Source organism: Rhyacophila brunnea, unplaced genomic scaffold (genome assembly GCF_057557595.1).
Source record: "Rhyacophila brunnea isolate RB1 unplaced genomic scaffold, BYU_Rbru_1.0 scaffold_12, whole genome shotgun sequence".
NCBI lineage: Eukaryota > Metazoa > Arthropoda > Insecta > Trichoptera > Rhyacophilidae > Rhyacophila > Rhyacophila brunnea.
Window position 1 is genome coordinate 9,329,925 of NW_028232774.1, and position 23,483 is coordinate 9,353,407.

The following is a 23,483-nucleotide window of genomic DNA, read 5'->3' on the forward strand; positions in this document are numbered from 1 at the left end:
ACTTGTATTACTTTTGAAAGAGTAAGTACCTAAATATCCTGCCTATCTTTTCATAAATTCCCAACTTTCAAATATAATTATACTAAAATCCTAACAGTGTTGTTATTTTAAACCTTCCTTCGATGAACATTATTATATTATATGAGTACGTAGTAACTACGTAAGGTACTACGGTCAAAGGGCCAACGTAAATCCTCAGTGATGCCCTGCGCTTTTTTATCGCGTCGCTTTTTCTCGTAAGTTATCGGCTGTCGTCGACATGCTTCATTTGGTTGCATGAGTAACCCGCTTCATTGCCTATCTCTATATTTATAACATCTATGGTGTCATTCAAATGTGGATTTCTATAAAAAGTGACATTTATGTCATTTTTGGAAACTTAATGTCAATTTTTAAAAAAATACTACAGCAAGGTTGAGAAAGCTTATGAAATTACATATTTTAATACAAATTATCATACAATAAAAGAGCTGGAAAAGTTTGACGAACGCTGACTTTAACCTTTCCCACTCTGCCCAATTTTTTTCAAAACGTATTTGCTACTCTGATCTAAATTCGAGACTTTCTTGTAGATATTTAAAGTAGTAAACTTGTGATGTTTATATTAAATAATAACTTAATACTGATCCAGCGAGTGAAAATGTCAATAAATTTGTCTGTAGTACCTGAATATACAAGAAAAACTCATTTTTCTAAATTTAATATTTAAAAAAAAAACTTCATTAGATTTTGGACACCGTGTTTGACGACTCGTATGACCATTACTGATGCAATGGGTTTTTGCTACGATTCGCAAAAAAAAAATGCTTTATTGGACTTACTAAAAGTAATATGTATGCTTTAAATATGTTGTAGTCATCTATTAATTATCAATATATTATGTGAATAGTTCAGAACACAGGTAATATAACCGTAAATGGTACTTAAATGCTTGGAGCAGTTTCTTTTTAATTATCCTGCGACTCATTGCAATTTCATTTGCATGCAAACTATTAATTTGCTGTAATATTCAAAATGACATCTGGTATTAATTTGTTTATAGAATACATACATAAAACGGGCGTACCTTTGGGTAGAAAGTATAAACAAGCTATTCCAGTAGTTTTGATCACTGTACACGGTGTTTTGAGATACCCGGGGTTCCAGCGGCTAGCTCAGGTTTCCATCGAACCCCGGATTCACAAAATAAAGAGTTAAACGATTGGAGTGTAAATAAAACACGGTCTTTCGTGCTCGTAACGTGGTCTTCTTATATTTTACATTTTATTTACACGTTTACATATTTTGTTTTAACAATAAGTTTCGCAGGTCCGTACACGTTGGAAAAGGGACGCTGACTAACTTTTTTTTCTTTTTCAAACTTCGCGTACCCACGCCGTCCAACAAAAAGGACTCTCGTGATGGGCCAAATTTTATCGCATGATTTTGATTTGACGAATCACGAGGACCACCTCGGCGCAGGCGCGCAGATATTTTAACGTAGCCGGCAAGTGCGGCAAAATTTATTATTTTTGAATCCTTATATTTAGTCTTAAAATTATCTCTTTCATCCATCATCATTTATACTTTTTAAATTAAATTAAATGTATCTTAATTACAACTCCGCCCAATATGTGATTTTCACACACCGGACGAAGGCCTTTACTTATGAATAAAAAATACTTACGAAGTTGAGCAAGGAATCAGATTAGATGTTTTATGAAGCCGTTTCTAGAGGTCAGGGTTACGTTTTGACTTATAGCTACTAAATGATTATTTTACACCGGGAGAAGCCCGCCTGTAACAGGGGTGTATCAGTTTGACATATAACATTTACAATGTACAGAATTAATGATATTTATTTTAAATGTTGTTATAACAATAAAAATAGTTTACGATTTAAACTTTAAATTAAACCAATGTAACTTGCACTAATCAGAATATTTTTCAAAGCATCCATCCGCCTACATGAAGTGCCAGTTTGTTACAAGCCGCAAGTTTTACAATAATATATTGTTCGCTTTCTTTGATTTCCTTTCCTATTAGAACCGCAAACAACGCAATCCCTATATTTTTTCTGTACATCAGGTATAATAACATGTAGATTGACATGATTTTAACGCTGTTCTGGATCTATTGAATGTCTTCCTTGAATAAATACACGTTCAACATCATCAAAACCAATATTATCAAATGTATCCAAATCTTCGCCGTCACTTGTATTGAAATGATCACTATCATTATTTTCATTGACATTTTTGGTGTTTTCCGTTGTTATTATTTATAATTATTAATAGGTAATGTTATGGAACGGCGAGATGAACTTCATTAAACACGAATTTATACTAATTAAACTGGCTTTATTAGAATGTAATATAATATAATTATAGCAGATTATATTGAGTTGGACAATGATTTCGTAACTGTTACTAGATGCACTTATTTACAGTCTTATGGTGGAGACAATACTGAAGTTGAAAGGGTTGGTACTAAGATTATATTTAATAATCATATTATGCAGTGCATTCTTAGATATTTAGATTGATAAGAGAAGTGATAATCGACACAATATACTTACTTCATACAAAAATAACAGGCATTCAAATGACAATGTAAATAACAATGGAAAGATTAAGATAAGCGATCAAAAGTGTTCTTATACCCCAGTATGCATTGGGTGTTTGATTACAATGATTAGACATTGGATATTAGCTAATAAATGATACTGGTAATATGACACCTCATGTTGAAATTATTGTATGTATTAAGAATATCTAATAATAATAAATTAATAATATACAAGGAGTTAGAAAAATACTAGTTCCATAATACAAACAAATATGGTCACTGTAAGTGGGAAAAGCTTAAAAGTCTGCCCCTTATATTTAATCAGGTGAATAGATACATCAATTTTTCCAAGAATTTATTCAACCCAAAGGTTAATACTAATGTAAATTTGATGGTTTATCCTGCAGTTATAATGTTTAACTACATTTGTCAGCTATAACATTTTGTAGAATTTGCATGCACTTTTGATAAATCGGGGAGTAAATGTATACCTGCTCTGGGCCAGACCCACTGGCCAGTTGAGCTCCCTACTAGAATCGTTCGGGCCAGAATGCAGTTTTTTTTTATTGTAAGTTTTTAGATCATATGGATTGATCATATATAAAAATAGTTTGAAAGCCTTAAATGTACTATAAAAGTATGCATATATTTTGTGTTACATTTCACCAAACAAAAGAATAAATTGTATGAAGTAACTAAGATTTACTAAATAAAATTAAAAATTACATTGCCACGTACATTAATAAAAATGTGGAATAACAATTAGAGAATTTGAAATTAGTTTTTGTGTTGAAGGTCATCGATTGATTCCCACTGACCTGAAAACCGGTGTACATGGGTTTTTTTAATGACCACTAGTCTTTATGCGATGGTGGAATAAAATCAATCAATGCTTTTAATCTAAATTTTAGTATACTTAAAATTATATATCGGATATAGTTACTCAGTTAGACAGTTAGTTTTTGCTAAAATTATAGTGACTGAAAATGGAATCCAAAATTTCCGCCCGTATTTTTGTGAAACTACAGTATACCCCTATTTTACGTTTTTTAAGGGACTGAAAAAAATACACGCAATTGCCGGGAAAACGTGAATTCCGGGCATGTAAAAACGAGGTTATACTGTACTTTACTTGTTTTCCATTAACACAGTATACTAATTCACTCAATTTAGAAGTTCTCATTGAATCCACAACACTTGTATTAAAATTTTCTGCATCTAAATGCGTGCGTGAACAACTGCGTCGAAGGCAATGTATTTTTTAATGCTATTAAATTAGATTTAAATAAAATGACTGGCAATAAATGTCCATTTTTTTAATATTAATTGGCTTGACCGATACAACATCCGCAGTATCGGAACTCCAATCCGGTTGTTTATTGAAATACGATTGCCGATTTCGTCGTTTCACAACATTTTAACCTTGCCAATTTTGTTCCGGTCGCTGTCTTTGCGAAAAAATAGATTCTTCTGGAAAATCATCATCTGGAACAATAGCGGCTGGTCTATTAGGTCAATTGGTCAATGACCCTCCAAAAATAAACATCTTACAATCTATGTAGGTTATAATCTAAGATGTAGGTACAATGTATTATAATAATTATCGGCTAACACGTCAAGGCGAGACGCACACGGACGAACGAACTGTGTGTATAAAATTCAAACAAAAGGAATCCGCTCGGTCGCTATAATTTGGGCATTTGGAAATATGCCGGAATAAAATATTTCTACCTATTTCTCTTTCTCTCTCATTTTCCATATGTGAAATGGAGAAAACACACATTTCGCCAGTCTTTTTTTTAATTTGTTTTTACGATGCATAGGCAAGATTTTCGTCATTGTCCCAGAAAGAGATAACAATACATTTTTCAGTGTGTTAAAGGAAACAGGTATAAAACGTTGTTCTGTTATTAATTATTATTGCCTCGCGATTTCATCGAGCATGTATTATATTACCTACCAAGCATGGTTTCAACCGTATTATTTTTTATATTTTTATTATTTCAAACTTCCTATTGTTGTCTGAAAGTTTCATATTATGCAATGTCATTGTTTGTTTTGTAATATTATAGTACTCAACCAAAAATAGCTTTTTAGTTTAGTTTAAATACAACCTTTGACTAAAACGCATCGACTGCATTCATTGTATTAAACAGTTAAACCATTGTATAAAAGTTACCCTTTAAAATGTAATCTGCTATATTAATCGTAAAAGTTACCTTCTAATAAAATCAGTGGAAATATAAAAAGTGTTTATATATACATGATCCCGCCATTTCATAACAGTACACAACACTTTTTCTGATAGTGATAGTTTAATGAAAAAGCTACGGAGTTTTTATTAAGTATTTTTGATTGTTTGATGTGAAAATAGACATTTTTTTTAAGGTTAAGTAGGTATCTATCTTTTTAATCTAACTATCTAACAATTTATATCACTTCTTTTATAATGTATAAAAAGCCAATTTGCTATATGTCTTTTAAGTGTACAACGAAAAGGCAAATTAAAATAATATAAAACTGACCTACCAAATCATCGAGCATAGAGCCGCCAATGATCTGGAATATTATCAAAATTTTTTCCATTTCCCATAGCAGTGATATTTCAAAGCCGTAATTTTCAACTGGCCTTCCAGAGAAAATAAATGTTTGCTTAAAAACAAATCTGCCCTTTTTTGTTTCATTTTTGTTGTTTAATTAAATTTTCATTTTTGAATGTCAATTTGTTTGAATCCAAAAAATAACTGTACATTTGAGGTAGTGCAGGAAAGATCGCAACTATTGCCATATAGCGGGTATCATGATTCCTGTCCATAATGGTATTTTTTTAGAACAAATACTCTTCGAACAAATGGTCTTCAATGGTATTTCCATACCAGGAAGCCAATATAAATTATTATCCCGGTTTATTTGTTTATTACAATCAGTATTATCACTTTTAACATTATTGAAAAAATTTTCAAACCATTCGCACTCATCTTCTATATTTTCAACATTAACATTATCATCAGTATAAAAATAATATTTTTCGGATAGACCAGTGTTTAGAGATCTTTATTCCGAGAATTCCATTACATAAGCATACACACCCCCAAAAATTTATACGCAAATTGAATCCGAAATAAAAATAAAAAATTGTCACAACACTAAGTCATCCAACATAAATTTTATTTCAATCTAAAAACATAGCAAATATAACACTTTTTGACAATATTGTGTTCATGCATCAAATAGGTGGTGGCATTAGCGTTGTTGGTAGAGCTTCCGTCTCTGAAGCCGAGCGTCGATGGTTCCGGTGCAGCGTCTGAAAAGAATTAGTCGTCAATTTATTGCGTGTTTGATACCGTATCCGGAAATTTGTACGTAAACAGTTCAACGTAGAACACTCATTCGTGTGCCGCAGTACGTGAAACATGAGTTCGTGCAACATTTAATCAAATGACGAGTTCTTCGTTGAACATTTCACCGTGGAATACATTTCACCGTGGAATGCGTATTCTACAACATGTGGCGCTGGTTTGCAGTTCCAATTAGATTCAATACGAATTTTATGAGATGTCTTTATTGGTTTTAAATAATTTAATGTTGAAACTACATACATATAATTACAATATGAAACTATTTCTAATTTAGTTACCTACTTATTTTCTTCCGTCTTTCCCATATACTATGATTATTATACGTTACCAAAATAGCATTATTTTCTTCAAAATTGTAAGTAAATAATATTATATTTCTTTACCTTCGTAAAAGAAGTGGTTATGTCGATATGTCATTTTTTCCAGTACAAACGATTCTTTAATGCCTTTCAAAGTCATTAATTGATAATATAAATAATAATATGCACGATAGATTTTTATGTTGTTTTTAATACAAGTAAATAATTTGGAAAAGACCAAAAAATAAAGCAATTTTTGAACATTTTTAGGAACTTTTCAACACTTAACTTAGTATTGGAAAATTTTGATATTGGCACTTATTTTACCAAGATCCAGATTTATAATTCCTTGTGTAATATAGATATTATCGTGTAAGTATTAATAATTGATGATTTTTATAAGTACTTAATATTATGAAGTGCACTTAATGGTAACTATAAAAACAGCTATTTATTGGTTGGAATTAGGAAAACATTTTATTAGGTAGTTAATTAAAATAAAACACAAAAATAAGTAGTTAGTGTTTATTCCACAATTCACACATGGATATTATAGGTTAACCTATAATCCTGAGATATTGGTATCATTTCAGTACCGTTTATTATATATTCTACTTATAAGTAATAAGTAAAACTAATAATACACCCATGGTGGCTGAGTTGGTAAAGTGGTCGTCTATCAAGAAGTGGGATCGATCAATCCAGCGTAAAGACCCAATGTGTCGTGCAGTGGCGCAACCAGGGGGGGGGGGGGCAAGGGGCCCTGGCACCCCCCAAAAATGAAAATTATCAGAATGATTTTAAACATTTAAATTGAAAGCCAATAAACTATACCTTTGGGCTTAGACAAATAAAGACACAAAAAATGATTTGTAATAATTCTCCAGCACCCTTTTTAGAAAAATTTCGTAGATTTTAATTTTTAACACAAAAATTTCGAAACACTAATGTCAGGTTTTTTTAGAAACACAATCCCTAATGGAAATGTCAAAAATTCTCGATGTCCACCCGAATTCCGGAGTAGTGTCGGTCATGGCTGGGGAGGGCTGACAGAGCTCTAGCCTGGGGGCCCGGGCTGTGGGGGGCCCGGCGTGTCGGGTTGACCAGATAAGTGAGATAAACACACATCATAAATTAGCTTTAATAGTAAAAAAAGTATACTTCATGGTCATGAACATTTTCAATTACTTATATAATTGTGCAATATAGTTTTTGATTATAATGTGTCGATACTCGACAGCTCCATTATTAAAGTAGATGTATTAAAAATCGCCAATAATTCACTGTATAAGTACCCTTAATTTGAACTAAAACACAATTTGAAGAACGTTAATGTAGTGTTTCACACTGCCTTTAATCTAATATCGTAGCCTGAGGGCCCGTTGCAGGATGTGGGGACCATGGTGTAGGTACACCGAGCGCAATAGACAAAAGACCGATAAACGAGAAATTAGGCTGTGAAGAAGAAATAGATCCTATGGGACTAATTTACATTTTCCTCCTTGCCCCCCCCCCCCCCCCCAATATTAAATCCTGGGTGCGCCACTGGTGTCGTGTCAAGTGATTATTTCTAGTGTGTCAATCAATATATAGAATGTTACATTCTCAAATCTAGGGTCTTATTGGTTGAAAAAAAATGGTTTATTATAATTTTTATAATACCTATGTATTTATTTAAGGGGGGACATGCTCGTCGAAGGTCAAAATTGAGTTTTTATTGTATTTTCAAACCATGATCCTGGACACTTCTTAAACGTTGTAGATAATCTATTTATATAATTTTGAAACCTTATTATCCTTTATAGTTATTTTAAACATTTTATGACTGCATAAAGTATTTTTGTTACATAACATAGTATTCTTTTAAACCTCTCGCTCTAATGTTTTAGAATATAGTCATATTTCGGTACATAACTGTGCAGTGGTGTTAAGATTTTTTACATTTATTAATTTTTAAACGCATTTATAAAACCATTAGTATAATTTATTACGAGATAATTTTTGTAAAATATTTACGATAAAAAATTATATTGATAATCTCTGTGATCCCAAATTTGACAAGAATTAGGCATTTTATTATTCAAAAAATCGGCAAGATTAACACATTTGAAGATGATTCTATAGATACTTATTATAAGCTATGTTTTTGACCATTCAAGTGTGATAAACATCTTATGAATAATGATTGCTTTATAATAATTATTGACCTAAGAATAAGGTAGTGTTTTTTTGAAATACGCCATTTCTTTTGTCATTCCCCAGTGGTTAAGCTACAACATACGGCCGTAGCCATAAATTGACAAACTATAATTAAAGTAGGGAGTAAAATTATGTTAACGCGCGTGTTTGAACATGTACCTAACCGAATTTTTTAAAATTTTTTTTTAAACGGTACATGTTCAAATCATTTTTGTCAACAGCGTCAATATCATTTTACTCCCTACTTCAATTATAGTTTGTCAATTTATGGCTACGGCCGTATGTTGTAGCTTAACCACTGGGGAATGACAAAAGAAATGGCGTATTTCAAAAAAACACTACCTTATTCTTAGGTCAATAATTATTATAAAGCAATCATTATTCATAAGATGTTTATCACACTTGAATGGTCAAAAACATAGCTTATAATAAGTATCTATAGAATCATCTTCAAATGTGTTAATCTTGCCGATTTTTTGAATAATAAAATGCCTAATTCTTGTCAAATTTGGGATCACAGAGATTATCAATATAATTTTTTATCGTGAATATTTTACAAAAATTATCTCGTAATAAATTATACCAATGATTTTATAAATGCGTTTAAAAATTAATAAATGTAAAAAATCTTAACACCACTGCACAGTTATGTACCGAAATATGACTATATTCTAAAACATTAGAGCGAGAGGTTTAAAAGAATACTATGTTATGTAACAAAAATACTTTATGCAGTCATACAATGTTTAAAATAACTATAAAGGATAATAAGGTTTCAAAATTATATAAATAGATTATCTACAACGTTTAAGGAGTGTCCAGGATCATGGTTTGAAAATACAATAAAAACTCAATTTTGACCTACGACGAGCACGTGGGCCGTTAATAATACATTCAGTTTACTGTGGGAAACATGTCCTAAATATAATTAAAAAACCAATAACGAAATGTAGTAAGTGTTTTGAAATGATGCATTACCTAATTACAAATCCGTTTTATTTTGGTGGAATCTAGTAAGTGACACTGACTAAAGTCTAAACTAAACAATACATTCATTCAAGACAAATGTGTCCAGATGGTAGATTTTTTTTGTATTATGGTCAATTTATTGGGTTGGCCCTTTCTCGAGAGTTCCCTTGTTCATTATTGTGTGCACAAAAAAGACCGTTTTAGAAATTAATATTATTAAAAAAAAAACATTATTACGTACGATATGGTTGTAATTATAATATACTTATCTACCTATTTTCTGCTGTGTCCCTTGTATTATAATGGTTTTATTACGTACTTTTAAGTAAGTATTATATTTTTACATGAATATTTAAAATTTCATTATATATTGTAAATAAATAATATTATATTATGTTACTATGTTTATTGGTATTATGTATTGATAATGGGAGCTATTTATAAGTAATAACCATATACATAGTATATTTGTCTATGGTAATACCTACGTAATGCACATTAATGGTATTAACTATCAAGTTTAGTATTGATGAGAAAATATTATGTATATCATTAATTTAAATACCTATAACACAACAATACTATTTAGGTAAGTACCTAATGTTTATTTCGCAATTTAGACAGGTATATAAATATATATGTACAGATAAGTTAACTGAAATTACAAATATACCTAATGCTAATTTAAAACTATTTCCGTTTTATCTATGAACGTACATTTTATATTATTTTTATAATAACTTAACTTGTGTACTCCATCATAATGCAGGAAATTAAGAAGGCATCAGAAGTGTAGATAGATAAAGATTGTCATGGCTACGGAACCAACGTGTGTTTCAAAACATACATTCTTGAAATTGACTACAATGTTCTTATAGCTATTTACCACGTGATAAAGAATATGTTATTTACATTACGTAAGTATCATAATATGTTTTAATTTGTTAACTGTCAATTCATGGTGGAACTGCATTTTTGTTATATTATTTCTGTCGCTTTGGAATTTGTTTGATAAATATTGTTTTAAAAAAATGTACTCAGTTGAAAATGTCCTTCTGAGGCGGACGAAACAGGTCCTAATTAAAAGTGGAATAACTACTACAAAAAATGCGTTTTATTAAATTAAAACAACAATATCATAATATGCATTAAAGTTTCTAACATAAATGAAACGCGCATTCAATATTGGCAATATTCGAAGACACTAAACGGGTTTAGTATTTCTTGCGTTGCTGGCTTCAAATTCTGGGTCGATGGTGACTGGCTTTAGCATTTCTATCTTAATAATCAGTTCTGTGATATGACCTATAGATATTTAAAATGCACTAATATGCAACTGTAACAAAAGTAACCTATAACGTAAGCGTATTAAACATTACATATTATTTATAAATCATGTATGTGTGAATACTTAGTAAACAGAATACAGTATGTACCTGGCTAAATAATTAACATTTTTGCTCCAAAGCGCAATACATTGAGCTGCATTGAATAGAAATTATATTAATAAATAAACGGCACTGTTCGGTTATACGGAATACAGCGGAAAACGCATTTTGAAAATAGCCGATAAACTGGATTATTTGTTAGGTTAACCTAACCAAACCTAACCTAAACTAACCCAAACTAACAAATAATCCAGTTTATCGCCTATTTTCAAAATGCGTTTTCCGCTGTATTCCGTATAACCAAACAGTACCAAATAAACTTTTTACGAAGAATGTTGTCACTTGTTAGCCATTCGCCAAACCCATTGGGTCTTTACGCTGTATTAACACACAATGGTTTCAAATGTTTTAATTAGATTATTATAATCTGAGTGGACTAATTGAATTAAAACTTATTGTAAGTAGGTATTATTGAAAATACAAAGATGGCAATACCTAATTTATTTAAAAAAATAAATGTTTTTACCTAGGTATATATATTTAATTCATTTAGGATATTATTGATCTTTATAATATATAAAGTAAGTACTTAAGTATCTTAATATATATATGTATTATACAAAAAATATTAAAATAATAATACTTAATTAATATTATATAAACTAGATAATAAGTAGATAATACAATCATAGATATAATCATAGGTTATACATTAGATATAGTCAATTCACTGTCATTTACTTTTTTTGTTTGTAAGAAATAAAAAGGTTTTTATATTTATACATATATGTATAAAGTACGCGTACCTATCAACATATCCTAAATATAATTAAAAAATCTTGAAATAAATCAATTACAAATCCGTTGTATTTTGCAGTTTATTGTGTAGGTAGGTCCTTTAACTTTCACATGCTTCTAGTGCACAAAAAACATTTGGCCACTGTAACATACCTAATATCCGGAGTTCTGATCAAATCTAAAAATTAATAAGTATTAATAAAAAGTCAACATAATTACGTACCTACCTTACTATAACAAAAATAACCTATAATGAAACGGAGTGTATTATACGAGTGTAGAATAGGTAATTAATAGTTTTTCTGCAATCCGGAACATAAATTGGCTCCATAGAATGGAGATTATATTAACAGACTTTTTACGAATAACGGTTGTTACTTGTTAGCCAATCTTGGTCTCTCGTTGGATTAACTCACATTTAAAAAACAACATGTATTTTTTATTAAGTCACAGGATTGAACCCACTTTCTATATGGAACCGCTCTGCCAAGTCGGATACCATGGCTGTATTATCAGGATATGCAAAAGTTAAAGTACCTACGTAGTAGTACCTATGTTTAAAGTTGCAAAGATCAATCATATCCAAAATGAATTCAATAAATGCAGTCATCTATATAAGTAGGTATATTTATTTTTAAATTAAAGTATGCAGCTATTAACACGTTCGTATTTTCAATAATATCCATTTACAAAAAGTTTCAAATCAACATTGTCCATAATATTATTTTAAATAATAATAAGAACACACATTTTCTATAATACTATAATAAATTTTCAACATATTTGGTAGTTAATTAAAATAAAACGCAATAAGCCACAATAGACACATTTAAAAAACAACGTGTATTTTTGTATATCCGCGGGATCGAACTAACCCACTCTTCATAAACGACCGCTCCCCCAACTCGGGCACATCTATTTAAAAGTAAAGTAGGTACTACGTACTTATCTATAAAAATCAATAATATCCTAAATGAATTAAACAACAGCATTTACATATACCTATGTACCTATATACATTTATTTTTTAAATTAAAAAAGGTAGGTATTGCCATCTTTTTATTTTCAATAATGCATACTTACAAAAGGTTTCAAATCAACTAGTCCATTGTCCACACCAAAACAACAAAATATTGCTATTTCTGTAAGTTGCAATATTAATGTCTAAATAAAACACTTAAAAATACGTAATAAAACCATCGTAATACAAGAAACACACATTAGAAAATAGGTAGGTCAGTAGATTATAAATACAATCACATCGTATAGGTATATTATTTATGTAGTTTCAACATTAAATTATTTAAAACCAATAAAGACATCTCATAAAATTCGTATTGAATCTAATTGGAAGAGCAAACTAGCGCCACATGTTGTAGAATACGTATTCCACGGTGAAATGTATTCCACGGTGAAATGTTCAACGAAGAACTCGTCATTTGATTAAATGTTGCACGAACTCATGTTTCACGTACTGCGGCACACGAATAAGTGTTCCACGAAGAACTGCATACGTACAAATTTCATGTAACCGTTTGATACGGAGCATGGACCGACGGGTTATTGGACAAATTGCTCAAAATATCATCCATCATTAATATTTTTGGAACCCCATATATGGAGTGGTAAAAGGTTATTTACTATAAAAAAACTAAAGAGAAAAATTACGTTATTTTACTTTCAACTTAGCTTTTGTCGATGATTTCATACAATTAATGAATCTTTGGAAAATTTTACTGAGCTAATTTTTTTTTTTACTCGAGTGCACTTTTTATTAGAAGTGGTACCTACATAAAAATAAACCAAAACCAAACACAACTTACTGTAACCTTATAAGAGTTATGTATCAACTTCGAATAAATACTGTACAGTGCGACAAACTTATCTAAAGAATTGATGGGGGAGAATCTGACATACGAATGACGAAATCAAAATGGTGTCCATATGGTAGTTCGTAGTTCCATTTTTGACCATTCTTCGGATAAGTTTGTAGAACTGTTCATCTACAGTGTTACGTATTTAGAAAATCGGTGACAGTTTTTTTTTTATGTCAATTAACACGATCAATCGCAGAACAATAAGTATATGAGATATAAAATAAAAGAGTAAGTGATGGTCCCAATAACAGGCGGACGCAGTAAGCATAATTACATCAATTTGGCAAAAACTATTAAAAATAATTGTGTTACATAAGATGATACGCAATATATTAAGAAAAAAAAACGGTCCAATTACAAGGAGTGGTAAATTTTGGAGCAACTTAATTTTGAAAGAGGCAAGAGAACCAAACATATCCACTCCATCACAGTGATGATTGATAGTTCTAATTAGGGAATCCAATCCCGAGCCAAAATTTTGATCCTGGGATTTTGGGATTACAATTTGACTATATGTTGCGCCAAATGTGTGAAATTTGCATATTACATAAAATCGGCAAAATTTTCATATTTCAAATTTGCCTATTTCATGAAAAATGCAACCCCGTTGCCTTATTCATGAATTAGGCAAAATATCTGCCGAGGGCGTGATTCGGCAGTAATTTTTCTGCCTAGTTCATGCATTGGGCAAATTAGATAGTAGCGCTACGGTGGTGTTTTTTGTAACTAAACCAAATGTGTCAAATGCTCGTGCATTGGTCAAAATAGATGGTCGCGCTCCGGTAGTGTTTTTTGCAACTAATCAAACTAACCAAATGTGTCAAACATCATTTATTATATAAAAATATACCAATCAATAACTACAATGACGTTCATATCCATTTACTATGCCCAAAAAAAATCTAGAACTATAATATGATAACGGAAGAATTTTATTAAAAGATATTTTCGCGATTTGATTCGTGCTTGGGTATCAATCGTGCAATGGTCAATTGTTTGTTTGTGATAGTTTGTTGACACTTGATAGCTAACCTCAAAATGGACATTCAGTTGAATTCAGAATTTAAAAACCTAACCTAATAATAATAATATTATATTATTTCCAATTATAACTTATAAAACCATCCGTATTAAATTTACTTTTTCTACAGTCATGTTGACAGTTCAAGAATTCAATACCCTGCCAAATTCACGCACTCTGCAGATAAATTGCCTAATTCATGAATAATGCAAGCCCGTTGCCTTATTCATGAATTAGGCAAAATATTGCCGATTTCGTGTAATACGCAATTTCACACATTCGGTGTAACATATATACAAATAACGTTGAATAAAATCAGTCAAAAATGTCTTTCTTTTGACCATGTCCAATCCTAGTAGAATCATATGGGCCTCCACAGAGTGGAGGTTTGTATTAACAGATTTTATTTTTAGGAGAAATGGACGTCAGCCACTTGCTCAACCTATTGGGTCCATACTCATACACAAATTGAAAAACAATATGTGTACTTGCCAGACCCAGGATTCGAGCCTGGGTCCCTCGACACTATAGACCGGCGCTTGAGCCATGCGGCCATCGTGGGTGTGTCGCAGATGAGACGAGTTTAAATATGTGAGTCGGCAGTATATTATGATCATGATTGATCGCTGAAAAAACATTAAAAATAGTCTGAGACGGGTTTATGAGATGAAACTTAACACACCTTCCATTTATTATATCCAGCTCTGCATTTTTCGTCTTCATCTGAAATGATATTACATATATTCTATTAATTATGTAATCATTTATCTCTTAGTAATGAGTGATGGCCTACGATTGCGTCCTTGTGAAATATGAAAAGCAACAGTAGACACGATTTTGAATTCTTACGAGACCATGGGTATCATCCAGTGGCGAAGGGTGGCGGTAGGCTGTGGAGATCTGATATTACTAATTATTTGTTTTCATTGAACTAATAATACAAATTACAGATTGTATTGCTAAGTTTTTTAAATTCAATTAAACCTTGCCTAGACCAAGCAATAATATGTAGTAATGGTAGACTGTGTAGATCCAACGAAAATAATACACACTTTGTCAGTTAGACTTATATTTTGTTTTCACTAACTAACTTTTCATTTGCCAGAGCCATAGAATGTTTGTACGACTTTTATGCGTTGTCCAGTGAAGAAATGGTTCATTGTGTTAAATGGTAGACTTTCAACTGGCGATATATCAAAAAAATCGGTGTGTACTTATGTACGTGCGTTAGAAGTTATACTTTTTTGGCATAACAAAACAAAAACAAAACTTGTGATAAACTAGATTCTTTGACTAGCTTTAAATTATCTTGTTAAATTACACACTCTAGAAAAGGGACTGCTTATTGGAATGCCGTTGGTTTATTTCTATACACTTTAACTTATATTACTAACTGACGTTTAATTGTTTGTTTACGTAAGGAATTGCAAATGGCCGACAATAATAAATTTGCTGCCTAGGCAACGGAACAATTCTAAACTATAATATTATACTGTATAATCGTCACGATTGCAGTATCATACTGTGGCGTAAAGGTAGTGCGTTCGGCTGATAACCGAACAATCGGTGTTTTTTTCGTGTGAAAAAATAAATTATGTGTTACATGTCACACGCCAAAAATACACTGATCTGATTTCCCAAACGCGCCAAAAGAAGTATAACTTCAAAAAATAACATATTGTGTTGACAATAAGTACAATACGTATAATAAAATTCACAAACATTCCGAGATTTTAACAATTGCTATTTATTCATGGATGTGTTTGTATTAAATTCAATGAGAAAATTAAAACATACATTCATAAAATCCGGCGTAGAAACAAGTGCGTACCTGCACGTCAGCGGCGTCTAACTGGTTTAATAAACAGATTTATTATTTTTCTGATGTTAAGATTGCATATGGCAGCAAAAAATAGCTATTTATTATCTGTGAGAATTCGGTGATCCCCCTGTGACATGTGCAGGTACATACACATCACTAACATACTGATTTTGTATATATACCAATTTTACAGATTTTGATTCGATAAAAAAATCATTATGATTATTAGGATTATGTTTATTAATCCCTGAATCATCTGAAATATTACATTGTTTTGTTATCGCTGTTTTCAACAAATTATAAATTCAATAGGTTAGTACAATGGTCGGCAAACTCATTATTCAACAGAGCCAAATATCAACAGTACAACGATTGAGATTTCTTTAGAGAGCCAATTTTTTTAAACTTAAACTATATAGGTAGGTACACTGTTTATTAACTTAATGAACCATAATAAAAGTTTTAAGCCTTAATTAAACTATAGCTATACTGAAGAAAACTCGATTTCATACCTAATAATGATCTTATTTATTGATAAGAATTTAATAATTGTAAGTAAGGTATCCATAAAATTAAATCATTACAATGACTGACACACTTAATGTGAACAAAAGCCTTGCATCCCATCCCTTGACAAATTTGGGTAAGTCAGGTTTGTATGTTGTTGTTTTTAATTTTAGGCACGATTCCAGGCATCAATTTACTCTTGATAAGGCTCATGCTTGAAAAATATTGTTAGCATGAATATGTAGAACCGAAATAGGAAAGAACAGCAAACGCTATATGAGTCAGGAATACTATTCCAGGTGTTAAAAATCATCATGTCTTCCTTATCCAGGTCTTTTAAAACAGTTCTCCAATATTTCCATATCAGCACAAAGACGTTCAAATTTAGAGCTCCATAATTCTTTGTTTTTTAAACCCAGCAATTGCATTTCAAAGTTGTCAATATCAACATTAAAGAGAGAAAAAATAATTCTCATACAGTAGTATTAATAGGTTTTTTAGGCTAACATCACTTTGATGTTTCTGTATTCCTGAAACCGGTTAAGAAAAGCTTCCCTCATATTTAAAATTATTGTTTTGAAATAGCACATGACAATATCAAAATCTTGAGCAAAGGGGATAATTTGTTTTCGAATGAAATAACTTCTTCTAACATTTAAAAAATTGTAGTTTATGAGCTGGTTTAGGTGAGATGTAACGTCTACCATGAAATATTTTTTTGCATCAGCTGATCATCCCTTATTTCTGGATAGTGAACACCCTTCTCAAGGAGAAATGTTTTGATTTCTGTTAATAAGAAAGCGAAACGTTTTTTTTTGATAATCAGCGTACTTTGTTATGCGGCAGAAGATCTGCATACTCACTCTCCATTTCAACTTAAAAATCTTTAAATTGGCAATGATTAAGAGCTTTAGCTAATGAAGTTGATAATCTTAATCACAAATTCCATAACTTTGAATTTTTTTTTTTGAAATGTCTGCGCTCAAAGCACTTCTTGATGAATAATGCAATGGTAAGCAAGTATCTCGTGATTATTTTTTTCTTTCAAAACATTAACAAACCCTTTTCTTACGCTGGCTATACTTTTTGCCCTGTTTGTTGAAATTGACGTAATTTTAACGAGGTAAATATGATGTTTCTCCATGCACTCAATTACAAAATTATGCAATATCCTCTCCAAGTATTTGACCTTTGAGTGGCAATAATCCTAAAAGTTTTTCTTTAGGACCTGTATATGAAATAAGTCATACAAATTTGTGGTGTATCATTTATGTCACAAGACTCCTCAACTGCTATTGATATAGCTGAAACCAATTTAAGATATTCCATTTGCTGGTTGGTTATATTCGAAGACATTTTGACTGTTCCACCTTTCACTGTTTTAGTCCGTATGTGGTCATTAAATTTGTTGAAGAGCCACACTGAAGGGGCCAAAGAGCCACATGCGGCTCGCGAGCCGCGGTTTGCCGACCACTGGGTTAGTATATACCAATTTTACAGATTTTGATTCGATAAAAAAATCATTATGATTATTAGGATTATGTTTATTAATCCCTGAATCATCTGAAATATTACATTGTTTTGTTATCGCTGTTTTCAACAAATTATAAATTCAATAGGTTAGTATAAAACACTCATTTAGAACATTTTGTAATGATTGAAGATTTTATCATAATTATATTATACTAGAGGTTTTATGATTATAATTAAATATATTTATTTTGACACCTTATTAACATTATATATTATTATTGAAGCCTGTTCATGACACGTGTTAACACTTTGCTTAAATCTCAATGAGTTGAAAGTAATAACAAATATTAGTGTGAAAACTATTGTGTGGACTGGATTTTTAGGTGAAAGAGAGAACGAATAGCTGATGCTCTCTATTTCTTATAGAGTTATCAGGGGGAACAGATTAACACCGCCAACAATGGCAGTTTGTAAGAGTGATCCAAGAAATATTGAAATGTTTTATACCATCAAATCATGTATCACGTCTCGGCGTTCCTCTTCGCGTTCAAGTGCACGCTTCTGAAATATTACAATGTTTTGTGTTTGTTACAATGCTTCTACAATGTTTCAACAAAATATAAATTCAAGAGGTTAGAACATTTTGTGATGATTTTAGTTTTATTCATGATTATATTACACTGTAGGATAGGAGTTTTATTATTTTTTAAGAAAAGTAATAAGTACTGTATAATAATGTATGATGCTTTCATCATTATATATCTTATAACAATAATGCAATACTCCTCTAAAACACTAAGTAAGCAATAAAAAAGTAAAGGAAACTGGAAAATTTTGTCTTAATAGTAACTTAAACGCCTTCTCTTGAACAATTAAAAAAAAACCGACATTCACGTGTATACCTTCACATCTTTGCTTAAAATTCAATGAGTTGAAGAGAAGAAAAAATAATACAGTGTAAAAACTATTCTTTGTGGACTGGATTTTTAGATGAACAAGAGAATGAATGAGCTCTTATTTTCTTATACAGTTATCAGGGACACACAGATTAATACCGCCAACAATAGCAAAGTTTGAAAGAGTGAACCAAGAAATATTGAAATGTTTCATACCTTCAAAGCATGTAGCTCATCTCGGCGTTCCTCTTCGCGTTGCTGTGCACGTATTATTGCAAGCTTTTCTGTTATCTGTTTTTAACAAATATGAAAATCAAATGGTTGGTATAACACTCATTTAGAACATTTTGTTATGATTTAAGATTTATTCATAATAATTAATATATCAAGGGTTTACTGACATCAGCAAAGTCAGTTTTTGGTGTTTTCCAGTTTTAAATGCCAAAATGTATAAAATAGTAACATATTAAGTCATATTATGTGTGATTTTGGTATTATTTTTAAAAAAATATATTACTTAGTTTAATTTTTTATATTCCAATCTAATCACTAATATAATAATTATAACAATTGCACTTTCATTATTTATTATTTTTTTATAATTATATTGCATTGAAGTTGCGATTTTTAAAATAGTTATTGATAGAGTGCACACATTGACTGCTGACTTTAGCACATTTAATTTTTTTTTTTTTTTTTTTTTTTTTTTTCGACCATGTCCGATCCTGATAGGATCATATGGGCCTCCACAGAGTGGAAGTTTGTATTGACAGATTTTTTGTTTTTTACGAGAAATGGATGTCAGCCACTTGCTCAACCTATTAGGTCCATACCCTGACACATACAAATTGAAAAACAATATGTGTACTTGCCAGACCCAGGATTCGAACCTGGGACCCACAGCTTTATAGTCCAACGCTTATGCCGCGCGGCCACCGTGGGCGTAGCGTAGGAGCGTACATTTAAATAGCATGCTAATTATATCGAATGGCCACCTGATCGTTACGCGCTAGGCGCGTCTTTAGCGCCCAACGTATTAATTAGTCAACAGTCACATTTAAATTACATTTTTTTTTTTAAATATACATACAACTTATGAATATAATCTTCTGATTTGTATGCCAAAAAGGTTATTCTTTATAATGTAGAAAAATCTTTTTAAATCATTAAAAACTCTACGTGATGCTTTGAAAAACAGAGTCCTTTTTGAGATTATCTCATAACTTGTTTTAATGACTTAATGCTTTCTGTCAGCATACCCTCGATATTATACCGGAGGATTTTTGAATATAATGAAATAGTAATGAACATTATAATACAGTCGAACTTGGTTATTACGAGGAAGATGGGACCGACTGAATTTGCTCGTTATAAGCATTACTCGTTATATAACATTTTTCTATGTTCCACGTTCCATGTTCCACGTTCTATTTAAGCATAGAACATAAAAAATCTGAAAACCATCGTAAAAATCCCTGAAACAAGCATGGCATTCATAAACTACAAAAGAAGTTGTTTATTGTAATGAAGTAGTGCTGAGACGCCGGCGCTGGTAGCTACCTATTGACTTCACAAAGCTTGGATTTTTTACATGCAATTTCAACCATATGCATGGATACTTTTTCAATGTTGTCAGCAAAAACAGCAAGTAGGTACTTACTTAGACACTTAACTAGTGTCATAAACGTATTCCGATCCCGGCAGCATCGGTCTAGTTAACTGCCCGTTCGGATTTTATTGCTTAGGGCCGAAAATGTTGTTTTTAAACGATCGACACATTAACAGTTTTGCTCGGTATACCCGTGAAGTAGCTTGTTATAAAAGTGAATAAATGTAGGGAGAAAATCATAAACTAAAATGTCAACGTATGTTTCCTCATTACATCCGAGATCTCGCTATTTCCGTGATCGTAATAATCAAGTTCGACTGTATATTGTTATTGAAGCACAACAACATATCATGAAGTGATCGGGAAGAAAGGGGAATATCATCCATTTTGTAAAATTGAGATTTGAATGCCATTTGGTAGCGATTTTGAGTAGTATATGATGCCAAATGTGTACATAACATAAATGCTTTAACCCACGAAATATTTCATTTTCCAATTTTCATATACAGGGTAAACTGGGGAAAAATGAGGAATGTCGACGGTTATACAAAAAAATCATTCTGTTATCCGTCAACTTTTGAGGTTATGTTACATTGTCTAAACATTGTTCGGTAGTTATATTTTTATTGTAGCGTAGTAATAAATACACTTCCTCACAAAAATTAATAAGCAAACTACTGTAGTGTCATAGAATTTACTAAAATTTAATAGGTAGGTACCTACCATGAAATAGATTTAGGTGGTATTTTTGTATTTTATATCATGTATTATTTACTAATTTTTATAATTATTATTCATGCAAATAAATATTATTAGTTTTCTTGCTCTTTATATTTGGGAGATCGCTATATTTATTACTTTTTAAGAAAAGTAATACAAATATGGTTGCTTTTATCATTATAATAATACAGTACACTCTCAGCAATCCGCCGCTCGATTATCCGAAAACTACTATAATCCGCCGATATTTTTACTAGTTGAAAGCACAAAATCAAGCTCTATAATTGGCCGGTAGTCAATTGTCAAATTCAGTAGTCCGCCACTTACAAGTATAGAACGCAGATGAGACGGGTTTATTTTGGAAACTTCTCTTTTGTAAAACGTACATTCATCGCGAACAAAGTAATGTACCAGTGAGGAAAGTGCCCAAGGACCGCATCACAATTACGCCGTGCTCCAATTCAACCGGGACACACAGACTGAAGCTTTTGGTCATAGGGAAAGCCAGGAATCATACGCCATTCAAGAACATCTACCTCACTGAACAACTGGTTGTGTCAAGTGATTTGTTAATAAACTTAGTTTATAAACATGTATAATTTAGTAAATACTTGATTTTGATTATAAATAAAACCGTAATTTGCTAGTACAAATTTCTCAAAAAAACTATTTTTACGAAATCCCCGTTTTAATTTTTACCATATTATATTATTTTGTATGTATGCACTATAATCCGCCGCTTTCACTAATTGGACACTTGTCTGGTTTTCGGGGTGGCGGATTATTGAGAGAGTACTGTATGTCTTATAACAATTAAGTAACAGTAATCTAAAATACTAAATGAGCAATAAAAAAGTAAAGAAAACCGGAAAATTTAGTCTTGTAAACTTAAATGCTTTCCAACAATTTGAAAAAAACTGACATTCGCCCTTTGTCTCGTGGAACCTTTATATGTTAGCACTTGCTGAAATTTCAATGAGTTGAAGAGAAGAAAAAATAATACAGTGTGAAAACTATTCTGTGTACATTGGATTTTTAGATGAACACGAGAATGAATAAATGATGGTCTTTTTTTCTTACAAAATTATCAGGGACACAAAGATTAATACCGCCAACAATGGCAAGGTTTGTAAGAGTGAACCAAGAAATATTGAAATGTTTCATACCACCAAAGCATGTTGCGCATCTCGATGATCCTCTTCGCGTTGCTGTGCATCTACCTGAAATATTATGATGTTTTGTGATCACTGTTTTCAAAAAATTATAAATTCAATTGGTTGGCATTAAAATATTTTGTTGCTTGATGTGAATGATTTAAGATCCCAAACATACAACATACAAGTTTCATTATAAATAATGACCAAACCAACATCAATAATATCAATATAAAAAAGGGTCTACCGTCAAATCAAACTGCACCTGCATCATTGGCTGGTTGGTATTAATAAGCATGCTTGTATTATTTTGTCGCTCAAATCTAAATATTTTTTGACCATGTCCGATCCTAACAAGATCATAATATAGGCCTCCACAGAATATACAAACAATATAAAAGTGACGGGAGATAATATCATTTCTTAACTTGCCAAAAATTGAGTGTTCAATTTTGAAAGCATCTAACCAAGAGAACCCACTTAAATTGAATAAAATAAAAATGAATCATACCACCGAACGAATGGACTCTTTGTCGTCCTCAATGAAATTTCCGGCACGTTTCCGCGAATTATTCTCCATTTTAGTGTCAAATAAGATGTCAACTCAAACTTTAAAGCAACTCACTGTAAATGTAAAGTACAGACAAAACAATAACAAAATGCTTGCTGTTGCTGTTAGTGTTACCATGTTAAAAAAAATATCTTCCGGGGCCTGAGATAATATCACGAATAATCACTGGTAACGGAGACATAAAAAAAGTATTACAATTAAATATTAATTGTGAAGTTATTGCGTGTATAAAGTACAGCTGTCATAATTTTGTCATCGTTAAACAATTATTAAA

The 23,483-nt window shown here is 31.3% G+C and overlaps 1 protein-coding gene across 2 annotated transcripts; it reads right to left on the reverse strand.

Moving 5' to 3' along the window:
* Positions 1-5,698: 5,698 nt before the first annotated feature.
* On the reverse strand, positions 5,699-23,279 carry LOC147077745 (uncharacterized). Of its 2 annotated transcripts, XM_085960742.1 has the most exons (6): positions 23,150-23,279; positions 22,651-22,704; positions 19,372-19,446; positions 18,767-18,820; positions 15,140-15,180; positions 5,699-5,851 (listed from the first exon to the last, which is right to left on the reverse strand). In XM_085960742.1, the coding sequence occupies exons 1-6, from the start codon at positions 23,216-23,218 to the stop codon at positions 5,791-5,793; spliced, it is 354 nt and encodes a 117-aa protein (XP_085816868.1). In that variant the 5' UTR covers positions 23,219-23,279; the 3' UTR covers positions 5,699-5,790. The 2 variants fall into 2 exon arrangements, with proteins under 2 accessions (XP_085816868.1, XP_085816869.1); XM_085960743.1 differs by lacking the exon at positions 15,140-15,180.
* Between the last annotated feature and the right edge of the window lie 204 nt (positions 23,280-23,483).